Consider the following 14,526-nt stretch of genomic DNA (forward strand, 5'->3'; position numbering starts at 1 on the left):
CACTGCCCTTTACCTGAACCTTGGCTCATGTCTGTCTGAAGGAGCTGTTTTGCTCTAATGATGTCCACGTTCAGTCTTCCCGCGCTGGGTAGATAGTTTAGTGACAACAGCAGCTCTCCCAGCTCCACTTCATTCTGCAAGGAAAAGGCAATGTGGAAATTTAGAACAGAGCTCAGAGGGGAAGGGAAGAGAAGGAAGAGAAATTAAATAAATCCCATTTGTCTAAGTGCCTGAAAAATGAATTTTAGTCACGCTCTGAACTGCAACCAAGAACCATCTGGTGGCTCCTCGTCCTAAGCAGAAACAAGAAAAAATACTATCCCCAAGTGAAAATTGTTCTTTAATCACTGATTTTTCCCCAGCTTTTCAGCAGCAATGCAAATAAGACCTAAAAGGAGGCAGAAATACAAGGTCAGTAGTTTTTACCTGCTCCATTTTGAATGGTTCCAGGTGGTTCTGATCTTAGCCATGTGCAGAACATAAATCCATTCGAGAAGATATTATCTGTACTTCCCAGCCCCCAGGGACCACACCAGCCACTTGGGAAATTCAGGCATGCAGTGGTTAATGTATCCCTGAGTCACAAGAAAGCAGTCCAGAGGAGACATTCCCTCAGCATCCAGCCATCTACCCAGAGACCACGGCACAGCCTGACTGTGCCCTTGCTGTTCATCAGGCTGCACTACTGCCACAGCTCTGCTTCAATACAGCTGTGCAGCCATTATTTCTTTTCCTTCTACTTAGTGATGCTTAAAACTAGTAATTAAAGAGCTGGAGAGCTGATATCACTGCTCCTCTTCTGCCTTGCACAACCTGGCTCTGAGATGCTCTCATTGTCAGATGCAAAATACACACACTGAAACAACTCTGGAGCCTGAAAACACACCAGCCAGTCCAGGAAGGGCATTGATCCATCTGCCTTGTCCTGCCTCAGGTCCACACAGGAGTGCAGAGCTAGTTCTTCATCCCAAATAGTCAAACAGTTCAAAACCAAACTAGATCAGGTGGTTACAGCCCATTTCCAAGAGGAAAAAGAGCGGCAGTGGTATTGCAATCATAACAAAAGGCTTAAATATCTTTACTGATGCCCCATATATTAGATTACAGAAACCAGAAACTAAAGGGCTGGGTAGACAATAAAGTAAAAAGCTCTGAGACACAGTCACAGCCTGAACTGACCCAAAGAACCAGGTTCATCAGCAGATGGGGCAGCACACAAGGCACAGTCCCTGGCAAAGACATCAGTGGCTCAGGGAAACTGAGGCTGGGCTGCTGGGAAACCCAACCAGTTCATGGCTATTCAGCTGCAAGTGGAAAAGCACAATTTCCACTGGGTGCAGAAGAATCAGAGGGCTCAGACCAAACCCAGGAGCAGCACAGCACCTCCTGCCTGGCTGGCCAGCAGCCTCCAACAGCTCCTGCTGACAGCAGGTCACTTCGCTCCTCACCCAGCAAGCCAAGCACTAAAAGTGATGTCAGGTAATGGCATTAGAAGTTTTTCCCAAGACACTCGTTCATGCTTTTCAAGTGTGCCCATAATTCTGTTAATTATTTTAAGGGAAGGAACATGCAGGCCCCACCTCCACAGAGGCCATGGCAGGATGGGTGTGCTCAGAGCCAGCAGGGAAGAGCAGCCTCACTGCAGGCAGCACCAGCAGCATTTGCAGCCGTAACACAAGGTCTTTTCAGAAGGAAGCCCAGATCCCTGGATAGCTCACCTCCCCAGGCAAGTGACTCAGCCTTTTCAAGGCACTTAATTCCAGCAGCCAACTGCCTCTGATATTATAAATGCATTATTTCCAGCTTAGCCACGAGGATCTGGGAAACATGCTTCAAATCCTGCCCTGGTGCCTTGAGGGGATGTCAAGCACTCGAGAAAATGAATCAGTTGCCAATAGTCACCACACTTTCCTCCCTGGCACATTATGCTGGCACTGCCCTCACTGTGCTGCTGCACCACATCCACCAGGTTTCTCCTGCAGTCCCCCGCCATCACTAGCAAGCAAGCACAGAATTCACGGGTTGCCCCGAGAAGCAGGAGGTACAAGGCACACCTCCAAAACCTATGGGAGGTTTTAGTTCCCTATGCTTTCCCCAAAAGCTTTGCTGACGTGACAGTCTTGCTCACCCGCACCTTGGACACACTGTGTGCTGCTGTACCCACTGACCCCCGTGCCCATCCCCTTGTTCACAGGCATCTTCACCAGCATTAGGGCACGCTGTGCCGGGGGCAGCATGCACAGAAATGTTCTGTCACACACACTGGAGCATCCCCAAACCTCAGGCTCACGCAGGGGCTGAGCTGAGAAGAGGGATCATGCACGAGAGGTGTCATCGGCACGCTGTTACACGTAGGGCAAGGAAGTGTCTGAATTTTACGTTTCCTGGGTCTTTTCATCAGGAAACTAAAATGTTGTTGGTTTTGCCTTCAATATTTTGCTCACAGAAAGCAGCGTGCAGAGGTGCCCCTACGAACCTGTGCTAAGGCATCATTTCAGTTGCCATTATTATGCTGATGACGTGCTGAATTCTGCCAAGATCCCAGATGACCATGGAAAAGCAATTTCCTGTTTGATGAGATGCTGGGAGTGACACCAAGTCTGGGATGTCTGAGACTCTCCTGAAGCTCTGATTAACATTTCACTCCTGGCTGTTCCTCTCCACAGCTGTATTACACAGCCAGGTTGGATTTGCAGCCCTGGGCTCGCCTGTGATCCAGAACCTTCTGCAGTTACTGCCTGGGTTGAACCCAGAAATTTTTAAGCAGAATTCTTTTTTCTTCTTTTCTGTCATCTCTGAAACACAAAGAGGCTCCCCCAAAGGAAGATGAGCTTCTAACTCATGCCATTTGTACATCTTGTTTGGACCAGGGTAATTCCTTGCTCACAGCCCCCCAGACTGTTTGTTGTGCATTGCTATAACACCAGCAAAATTCTGCAGCTGAAACCCTCACCAGTCCCCGACGGGAACCAGAGCACATTACATCAGCACAGACATCTATGCAACACTCCTAATGAAGTTTCAGATTGATTTTCTTCCTCAAGGTTATCTGTGATGATACCTCCAGGCACATTAAAAAACTGATGGTTTCGAACAGTTTGCTCTAACAGGTTTTCTACAGCATCCTGTGACACATAGCCATCATTTTGGGAAGGCTGAGCTATTAAGGATCAGAACCTGAAAAAAAACCCAACTTACCAATGGATAAGAACAGTGTTTCCTACTTAAGGTATATCAAAAAGAGTCACAAAATCCCTTCTAAAATGTAAACTGTCTTTGCATTTTGGACAGCCATAAGAAAGCCTCTGCTGTACAAAAAGCTTTAGGAAGAAGATATCCTATGGAGAGGTTCTACTCACAATGGGCAACCCCTCCTCTGGGCTCTTCCTCAGCAAAATACACCCCACAGCATCCCAGTCCTCTGCAGAAAGGGCAAGGAGCAAACAACACTGAGGGGAAGGGGTGAGGTGACTGAGATGACAGCTGGAAGCAGAAGAGATAGATAAGGATAAAGAGAAAACAATAAAGAAGAAAAATTGCTCAGTGATGGAGCTTTAAAGACTGAAGAGAGAAAGGAGGAAAAAAAACCCCACTGAAACGGAAAATACAGAGTGAAAGAAAGATGGCAGAATGTTATAATACAAAACAGGAAAACAAACATAGGTTAAGAGCTAAAAATAGTGTTACCATGACAGACAATAATCCATCATGGCTGTCTGTCTCAGTTCCCACAACTCCAGTGACATGAAGGGTGGGGGTATCCTTCCCTCTGCCAGGCTTTGCCCAGGGCATCTCCCACACTGGCCACAGGTGAACTGCCAGGTTGATTTCAACATCCTGCTGCTGAGCAAGCATGGCCCCACATAACCAATCCACATTCATCATCAGTGATTCTGCAGCATTCCTTCAACTAAACAGCCACTAAGCTTTTGGATAGCTAAAAAAAAAGATGGAGAAAAAGGAAAAAAAACCCTGACAACATTCCCTTTCATATTTAATTTCCCATGACTGTTACAAACATGGACCCCCATTTCACACTGATGCACACAGCCTTGAGCCAGCTGTTATGCCAACTCTCTGAACTAAATCTCTGTCTGTCCAGCACTTTCTGCCTGTATGAGACATGGGGATGGCATTAATTTCAATAATACACTGTGCTACCAAATGCAAGGCATCATCCCATTCCCCAAGGATGGCTCCTCCTCAGGGCTGCAATGGATAAGCCAAGGAACATGGGCACCAAGAGCAAACCTGGCACATGCACAACTGGGGGCCTCCAAGCCACATGCCATAACCACCTGGCAGAGCAGATACCACTGACAGCCAAGAGAATGTTCTGAAATCAGTCATTACCTGAAATCCTTTCTCCCTTTTCCTCCCCAGCCAAGGCACTGTAAGAACAACAGTGCAGTACTTGTAGGCTCATCCCTGAGATGGGAATGAAAAATTGCAAAGCTGCCATGGCAAAGCCACTCTGTTTGTGGAGCACATACCATCTTGAACATAAGAACTGACAGGTCATTCTAGTGCACTCGTAGTATGAAGTTAAAAAAGCAAGTCCAATACATACTCCCTCTACTACAAAAATGGCTTAATTTGAGGGAAGGAATTTCATGCTATTTTCCCACCACAACCAGGCAATTTTTTTTTCCTTTTGCAGAATGATCTCCAAGCTCTCATTACCGCTGGTCTAAAACATTTATTCCTGCCCACTCAAATCTGCCAAAAGAGAAATGAATCATATGTCAATAAAACTTGGGGTCCTGAACATGTGCTTCAGAATTAGTTTTAGCGGCGAAATGTGCGAATCTGAGCCCAGCTACAGCAGGGCCTGCCAACTTCATTCATGGTAATTAAGCAAAGCCACACACATTTCAGGGGATATTTAAGGAGCGCAGAGTGTTCCTATGGGGACTGGACTCAAGAGCCTTTCCATGAGCTTTAGAAAGGCATTAATTACCCTGCAAGAAAAAGCCTCCCAGAACTACCAAAGATAAAGAATTTGGCAATACCTGCACTGACATTTTCTGCAAGGAGTAAGTCCTTCTGCTTAGCTGCTGGCTCTGATGACACATAGGGCAGCAGCTCCCCGGTGCCTCTGCTTTGGACTCAACCCCACTAAGCACTGAATACGTGATCCAAGCTCAGAGTGCTCACGTGCAGGTACAGCCTTCTGCCTGAGGCTTGACATCGAGTAGTTTATTGCACTGAGAGGACAGCCCACTGCTCACCCATACTCGGTTCTCTGACCATCCATTCCTGACACAACGAGCAGGGCAGTGCTGCAACGCCCAGTTACAGCCAAGGTAAGCTCTCCAGCTGTTCATTCACAAGCAACTCCATGAGCTGGTAATGAAGATGATTCTCAATTAATGACAATGGGCTTTTGCCCATTGAGGAGCTAGCTGTACATCCCACCCACACCCCAAGGTAAGGAGCTTATCTTGGTCCTGCTCACATTGGAGCCAACGGAGCTGTTTATTTGCTATAGAAGCTGGACCACTGCCTCACCTGGGAGAAGCTCAGTGTCCCTGCTGACACTGCACACACCAAAAGATTCCTGTCATTCCCCTCCTTTTTCAGCTCACTGGTGCTGGCACAGTCCTGTACTAAGGCAGTGATCCAGCTGTGGGCTTGATAGGGCTCAGCATGATGGTGGGACAAGGACTCAGCACTTGACTTTATCCACACACTATGCCCATGGCTTCCAGGTGGAGACAGCAAGTGCAGAAACAGATGTTCTCCTTAGCCCATACCATTTGGCCACTTTCTCTGCTCCTCCACAAACCCTGCCGCCCTGCCACTCCCACCAGTATGAAGAGAAAACTTTCTCCACAGCTCCTGCCATCTGGATTCACTTTCCTCCCTCTCTCCAGCCCATGATGGTTCTGTCTATAAATTCCAGTAAAAAAAAAAAAAGAAAAAAGAAAAATTCACGTATTTTGTGCCTTTCATCTTTACATATCATGCCTATGACTGTCTATGTTTCTCTCCCTCTGGTTACTGTTTTTCCAAGCACCTGCTTCAGCATTTTCTCCAACTGGATCTTTTATCACTGCGGGGGTGCTGCCAGCTGCTGCTCCGTGTCACAGCCTGGGGGCAGCCAACCCAGACTGGCAAATTTTCCTCAAGTAATGATCAGAACTGCACCACAGCAGCTTTGTGTTGCTCTCCAGAATCCAAGGAGAGCAACCTTCTGCAAAATAAAGTGCTACTGCACGTAGATTTTTCTTTTTTGCCCCTGTCTATCACGATCTCACAACACAAAGCACACTTCAGCAGGCTCAGGTTCAATCCAACAAGAAACTGATAAAGGCTGCCTGTCCCTCAGAGAATCTAGCAAAAAAATGAGAAGTATAAAAAAATTGTCAACATGTCAAATCTATCATTCCACAGGCAGGAGGTTCCAACTAATCATAAAAAACCCTCACAAATTTCTAGCACGAAGCATCACTGTTATCGAAAGACATTAAAATGCATTTTTTCAAAGCAATAAGCTTTATTGTTCTACTTCTTCCAGGATTTATTTTAACCCTTTGATCAATTAATTTAACTTCAGTTATCACTAAGAAGAAATATACCTCACTAAATGAAAATCTTATCATTGAGAAAACATGGGAAGATGACACCAAACATCCTCCCAGGATGTCCTGTACAAGCACTGTTGTGCACTGTTGTTCCCTTTGCAGTAGCAGTCTGCCAGTTGAGGTAAAAAGAACAAGGAGGTATGAAAAGACCAAAACAAGGCTGTTTACTAATCAAGGCATGAAGGACTTTGCTTAAGTTTTTCCATATGATAGCAAGGAAATAAATTCAAAAGGGTTCTAAGGTTAGGCCTGCCCATTCAAACAGAGTTTTCTCTTTCTCCTTCCTTTTATAAATATCAGAAATTATAACTTCTGCATAAATAATTTATCTTGAATACTGGTGAAGCAGACGGCACTGCTGAAAACAGCAGCAGCTTTCAATAAAACTTTGGAGAGGGGGAAAAGGAAGAGCTGGCTCTGAGCTTGGCACACAAAGGCAGAGATGATCTTGTCTAATCAAGGTCTGTATTATCTGTGGAATGAGTCCATGTTACTCATAAAGAGATACATAATACAGGGAAGTATTTATCATGCAAAAGTAGGGGGTGGCAGGGAGAAACAAAACTGCATGGTGGGAATCACAGGAGGATAATGGGATGCAAAGAGGAGAGCTCTGTCCTCAGATGCACAACACAGAGCCTGCTCTGTGATGAACTGCTCATATCAAAAATAAAAGGAAAAAAAATTGTTGCAGGCACTTGTAAATGAACATCTGGGGGAAAGGCTCAATGAGGAGAGCCCAGGGACATGGTTTAGTGGTGACCTTGGCAGTGCTGGGTTAACAGTTGGACTTGATGATCTTAAAGGTCTTTTCCAACCTAAACAATTCCGTGATTCTATGATTTCCCTTACAAATCACTTTGTAACACAACGGTCCCCTTGTCCCTCACTGTCACTCTACTGAGCAAAGCAGATCTCACTGACATGAAGACATGCCCTACATAAAGACATGTTCAGGGACCCCATGATTTTGATTTGTGCACAACTTTCAAAACTTTCCTTTTGTGCCTGAACACCGTTCAAGAAAATCCTGCAACGCTCCTACAACTATTACAGCAAATCCAGTTGGCTCTCCTGCAGTTACCTGGAGTCTTGATCTTCCTTCCCCTCACACAGTGCAGCAGGTCTGAGCAGGAGGTAAAAGCACTCCCAGCCCCACTGTGCACACACAGAGAGGCCAAAGCAGAGTCAGAGCCCGAGCTGGCTTCACTTATAAACACTGCTCGGGGGATTTCACTTCCACAAGTGCCTCATCACAAATTTCAACTCCAAATCAGACTCTCAGACCCACACTGTAAATCAGCAGTGAGGACAATGATTTACTGTTCATCTAATACTTCCGGCTGTGCCACCCTTTTGCGAACACAAAAATCAAAGAAAATGTGAACCATACAACTGCACACAGAGTTCGATTCAGCAAAGGCTCTAAAACTTAAAAACTGCAATCCCAGAGCAGGCAAGGAACTGGGAGAGGCAACCTCATTACACCAACCTTGTGTGAAACTCCTGTCCTTAACACAAATATTTGAGATGCTGCTCACACTACGCTCTTTGCTTGGTTTTTTACAGGATTCTGTGCTTCTAGCTATGTGGGTGATACTGCTAATAGCAAATTTGGTCGCTAACCACCATTCCTGCTTGCAAAGCTCAGAGCTTCCCACTGAACAGCCCTTTACCTGGCTGGCAGGGAGATGGCCCTTTCCTGAGAACAGAGGTAAAAGCACACAGGCCCTCTGCATCTCCTCTTCCCATCCCATTCCATGGTTGAATCTAGTTCAAAACATGTACACAACGCCACTTGCATCAGACAAATATTTATGGCAAGTTTAATTCCTTCAGGGACGTGATGAAAATAAATCTACCACTCTTGTGCAAATTTTTGCTCATGCATTATGCCACAAGTCTGTAGAGATTTCATCTTCTATATGTTTAATTGAATCAAATCATTACTGAACTGGCATCAGTGGTTCCCCTCGTGACCTCAAAGCACAGGCATGTTAACAACCACAGGAATGACCTGGGTGGGACAGTGTCCCTGCAGTGCCTGGAATGAATGCAGGTCCCTGCAGTGACAAGAAACATCTCCCAAAGGTGAAGACTTCCAAAGCAGTCTTGAGTTGTTCTCATTTAAGCTGACACAGGATCTTTGGTCATGCCATCTCCTTTGAATATTAAAGACAGCTCCTCTACCTCACACTTATAAAACCAGTCATAGGCCCACATTATTCCAACCCAGAAGATTTTGTAGTAACAAGATGACAATGACTAATTAGAAACTGCATTACTTGCCAACAGGTAAAGGAACCACACACAAAAAAAACCAAACAACAAAATAATGAGAAAAATGGCATCAATAATTTGATAAATTCTGTTACCTGAGAACTAGGCACAAGGGCTTTCCACCAGTGTCCACCTTTCACAAGGTCTACATCGCTCAAGGGCATTGACACTTTGCCAATAACACAATGGCGTGAGAATTTGTCAAAATCCACTACAGTTAAAAGCAGAGTTCTTCTCTGGGCTTCTAAAAAGGGGATTTCAAATGTGTACCTCTCCTCAAACACCGGGTTCTGCGTTTTGCGTTTCACGCCGGTCTGCTTGGAGTTCTTCTGATCAGGAAGAAGGCAGATCTTCACATAGGGGTTGGAGTGAGCCATGTCTTGCCTTGAACCATCGTAAGAAATTGGAGGAGGCAGATCTTTAGCCTCGATGACTCTCACTATTAGATAATTATGCAACAGATCATACTGTGTGCTAAAATGCAGCATGCCCAGCTGATACTTCGACAAGATCTCCTCATCTGTCAAGGAGTCCATATCATCACTATTTGAGTCAAGAGAGTACAGTCTTGGTTCAAATTTTCTAAAATAGTCATCTGGGGTGTAGGTTTTCCGCAGGATAGTTGGCTGAACTATTTCTTTCTTAGCTCCTATTATTCCAAACTCGATAGGCTTAATGTCAATCAGCGGAGAACTCGGCCTCCTCGACTCTAGACCTAAACAAGAGAAATGCACAAATATGATTGTCAGAAACTCAACTGAAGCAATTACAGGTGCACATCAACTTCAGGTGCTTCTTTGGGTACAGCTATCCTGTGTCTGTGCAATGCAGGCTGCACAGAGGGACTTTTCCCCATCGCACTGCCAACAATTAACAGCACCCTTAGCTACACCAAAGCACAAGCCCACCCACACTTTTCCCTCCCTGTCCATTTTCACGTGCAATTACCACACACATATGCCTCAGCAAGAAAAACAGGGCTGGTCCCTTCTACTGTGTTCCTGCAGAACAGGATGAGATTTGAATCAATGTACCTTCAACTTGACTTGATTCCCTGTCTAAAAGATGAAAGAGAAAGCACTACAGTTTGATTTTCTTTCCCACAAGAATTACATTAATGTTGGAAGGACGACCTTACTTGAAATCCGCCGTGTGAGGCTGTAAGTGGACCGTGATGTATCTGACGACGACCGCCTTCTGTCAGGGGAAACATCCTGAAGAGTGGGAGGCAGCTCGCTGATTGTATTATCAGAGTCTCCATCTTTGTCCTCATTTTGGCTGCTTATCCTGTTATAAGGAGAGACCTTTGGATGATTCAACCCAGTACAAGGAGTATATACAGAATAACAATGTGTTCTGGCATTCTGGGTCTCATCTAGGGTGCTCATCCCTGATCTATCTGGCAAGCAAAAGGCTGAGCAGCTGACTTCAAACCTATGTAAAAAACAGATTCTTTATCTTTCTGCCTGTCTTTCAAACAGAGTTTTATCAGTATTAAAGCACGACACAGGCCACAAAGGCACATGTAACTCAAATCTTGATCAGAAATATTATACTTGTCTCTAAGGAAAAAAAATAGGAAAACCAAAACCCCACAAACCACAAACCTCAAACAGAAGCTTACTGCTATAATTCACAGCTACACTTTGGAAGCACAGACTTTACCAGCAATGAACCATCATGGCAAACCTCTGTGATCAGATATCCCAAACCTACCACACACCTTCCAGTAAAATATGGCTTTGCAGGTATACCAGTAAAGTTTCAAAACTCGACCTTATAAACACAATTCATCAGGAGCTATTTATTGACATGCCTTTTTAAATAATTGGCTGCTTTTTATCCACTTCTATAAACCAGACACAATTCTCACCAGACAGTAATTTTACTACCCAGGGGTCTTGGTGGGAGCAGGGAAGTTGGCAGGATCTAAATGACAAAGCAAATTTTGGAGAGAGCTGTAGCAGCTTTGAGGAGACTCAACAGAAGACTGGCACCACAGAGAAGTCCACGTGTAACCCCTGTTTCAGTGTGTTTAAATACATACACCTGCACACAAGTTGTTTTCGTATACAACAACATTCTGGTTGCAAGCCTCAATGTGTTACAGCTGCAGTGGCTCCAAAAAGCAGTGAGGACCTCCCACCTTGACTGAAAGAGGGGCAAAAGAGCAGACAGTAATAACTACAGGAGATAAAGTCTCCAACTGAATGCTCAGAGGGGAGTGCTGCCAATGGAAATGAAATCACACAACGGTGCATGACGTGTGTGCATCTGTTTTGCATCATGCAAAACAGCTCATCCACAAGACAGAAAATAGCAGCAGATCACAAGGAAAGTGTCAGCATGAAATGAGCAAAGCAAAAGGGAATTCTGTGTGTTTTGCTTCCAATTCACCCTTTCTACGTGGCTCAGCTGTGTATAAATGAAATAAGTTGAATCATTTTCATTAGTAACCAATGACTGGAACAGAGCAAATCACATACTCTGCAAGAAGCAGTAAACTTGCAGAAAAGTCCCCCAAATATAAAAAAAAAACAACAACCAAACCCCAAAAATCAACTGGAAATTGTTATCCAAACCCATGAAGTTCACAGCAGGTTCTATGCAAATCTCACCAATTCAGACTCACACAACTCATCTACACTAAAAAAAAAAAAATCTGTTAATAATCAAAACCAAACCCTATGCTAAAAGAGGCATACAATATTTGCACAGCTCTGCAACCCATTAAAGGCAGTCCAAATCATGCAGTTTGATATATAATCAGTACTTGGAACACAAATAGCTTTTCCATGTATAAATGCAGGTCTACACAATCACAGGTGGCATTTGGATATGCTTGTGTTTGAGAAGCAAACGCACAGAATGAGGCGAAGGCAGGGTGAAAAGGGAATCAGGAAGAGAGGCATTAAGGATGTTCTACAATGGGTAAACGTAATAGTGAGTTAATAACATACAGATGACCTTTAGTAAGGAAATTGCTACTGAGCCACAATAATTTTTCCTCAAATAAACTTTGGCTCTGGTTAAAGCAGCTCTGTTTCTGTTTAATCCGAACCTTTGGAAAGAGGAGTCTTGTCCTGATTTCAATTCAGCCTCACAGTGTGCACTGTTTATCTTTGGGGTTTGTGTAGAATATTCTGTAACAGTCAGCTCCAACATAAACCCTCATTCCCAGCCCATTTCTGCAAAGACCAGGATGCAAGTGCTCCTCATGAAATAACAAGAAGCCACCAGGCACTCAGATCAATACAACTGGACTCACTGCAGGAAGGGTGCTTTTTTTTCCCCCTAAGTTGTCACTGTAAAAAATTCAGAAAGTGGGAAAAATCCATAGTGTCCCAAGAGGAAGGGCTTTAACTTGCAGCCTTAACATCCCTCCTGAATTTCCAGGACAATGAGGTGTCTCAGAGCTGCCAAAGGGAAAACTTAAGGACAGAAAATAAAGGATGGATCATTAAGCACAGGCATTCAGATGTTTACTAGTTCACCAATGAGGACCATAAAAGCAGTTTTCCCCAGGGGAGTGGGTAAGGTGGTGAGGAATGAACAAATTGCATTCTGCATTACACCACTGTCCTGGGCTCATGAAGAAATGGCAAGATGGAAAGATCTCAGCTGAAAACTTAGATCAAATAGATCAAAACTTAGATCTATTTTTAAAACACTTTCAGGCTGCAAGCAGGACAATAAATTGATTTGTTCCCAAACTCAATGCACGCATGCAAATGCAAAATACAGTGATGTCAAATCTGTTTTTCCTTGCAGGGGTTTCCACTAACTCCAAACGCTCCCTTTTCAAAAACAAGAGCTAAAAAAAAAAAGAATGAGGGGTCAACTGGCATACACAGATCTCTGAGCACTTAAAAACATACCCATTAAACACCTTATTCTAAGACCAAGTCCAAATTCTTACTCTGCTCACACATCTAACTCCAGACATTGTTCCCTACCTCCAAAACCACATCTGGATATTTAAGAGCATAAGATCAACACAGTGAAAACAGGAATCTTCTTTGGCTTCTGAATTCTGAGCCAACAGAGGCTGCATGGGATCATTTCCACCTTAAACCTGCACACACAAAAAGCTTGGCTCTCGTGTTCATCAGCAAGCAAAACATACTGAATCTGGCTCCTGCCTTTTACTTTCTTTTCCTCTTCATCTTCCAGATTCTTGTTCCTCTACAGGCTCATTTTTTCTCCTCTCAATCACATCCCCTTGACTCTTTTACCTCTCCATATCTCCTCTGCTCTCTTTGTCCTCCTCACTTAAATAATTTCTGGGTTCCCTCACCGTTTTCCAACAAAATCACCCTGGAAGCATAGATTATTGTCACATTTCCTGGCATTACCCTGGGTCCATCTCAGCTCAAGAAGAGGAGCCCACTGCCCTTTGAAGCAAGCAAAGCCTGATCTCCAGCTTCTAAATCAATGTGTATTACAGGCATCCTCAGAAATCACAGGATTTGCAACAGTGCCACAGGAGATGGTGACTTCAGTGATCCCAAGGCATGGCAGCATCCCTGTACCCTCAAAAAGCAAAGCTACTTCTCTCATGTGTCCTCCTCTTTGGTGCCTGCTGCCCCTCTCAGGCATTATCTCTGGGAACTCACCTTCTCTCAGCACTTAGGGAGAGACCTTAACTGCACCAAATCACCTGAAATCAGATGGAAAGATGGATATGTGGCCTGGGCTGGGGTCCCAGGGACTCTTCCCAGGGTTGTGAGTGTCCATAGGTGAAGAATAAAGCACAATAGGGTTGAAGAACCAGGTTGTTTTTTTCCAGAGCATGTTGTCTTCTGCTTATGGCCATTCCAGTAAGTTACTGTAGGGGCTTTCAGACAGAACAGGACTGGGGGGAAACAATACAAGCTGGAGAAAGCATTTTATGAGTCCAAAGGTCTCCATGTTCACTATCTGTGGCAGAGTCCAACTCATCTGCAAAGCCACCATTCCTCTAAGTTTTGAGATAAGAAGAACAGAGCTTCAGTGCCCACAATGCCCCTTTAGCCACACAGAAGGATCAAGGAGTCATAAACTAAACCATGGTACAGTCACCCCACACCTCCAAATACACAAGATGTCCCTTCTGCTACTCAGCACACCAGAAAAACTCTGAATCACCCTCTCACTACAAGCCCAGCTACTTGTTCCCAAGATGTAATTGCTCCTGTACCAATCTTTCCACGTCCAATACTGCAACCTCATCACTGTGCTCTCCTGTGCGTGATGCTTTCCTATTTAGCATTGATTTTGTTTCCATTCCCCATTAATTGCAGGTGAATCCATTTCTGGGCATATATCACACTCTTAAATATGCTGCTTCACATTTAAAAACCACTCTAACACATCTTGAACAGCTCTATTTTTATTGCTTCAGTATTAATTACCATCCTATTCTACCTGGATTCAAAAGAGTACCCAGACAAGACTGTGATTTAAACATGAGAATTTATTTCATGCAGCACAAAGACATGAACCTTCCAGCCCTGAGATAGAGCAACAGTAGGTACTCACAGGAGTAGGTAAAATCACCTGAGTGTCTCAGTGCCTAGGTACCAAACTCTGAGCATCATATGATGCACTAAAGAGGCCTCTCCTGTGTCACAAATTCTGGACACGCTGTCCATCAAACAGTCTGCTCCCAAAAAAGACA

At 44.4% G+C, this 14,526-nt stretch overlaps 1 protein-coding gene across 1 annotated transcript in view; it reads right to left on the reverse strand.

The window, feature by feature from the left end:
* SYT17 (synaptotagmin 17) overlaps positions 1-14,526 on the reverse strand; it is a 34,095-nt gene that overhangs the window by 13,966 nt on the left and 5,603 nt on the right. Inside the window, exons 4-6 of the mRNA XM_027743986.2 lie at positions 10,006-10,154; positions 8,963-9,582; positions 14-134 (exon numbers count right to left, since the gene is read on the reverse strand). Coding sequence (XP_027599787.1) covers positions 14-134; positions 8,963-9,582; positions 10,006-10,154 — 890 coding nt within the window. The remainder of the gene's footprint in view (positions 1-13; positions 135-8,962; positions 9,583-10,005; positions 10,155-14,526) is intronic.

Source organism: Pipra filicauda, unplaced genomic scaffold, assembly GCF_003945595.2.
Source record: "Pipra filicauda isolate LSUMZ 115617 unplaced genomic scaffold, ASM394559v2 scaffold127_size2900866_pilon, whole genome shotgun sequence".
Taxonomy (NCBI): domain Eukaryota; kingdom Metazoa; phylum Chordata; class Aves; order Passeriformes; family Pipridae; genus Pipra; species Pipra filicauda.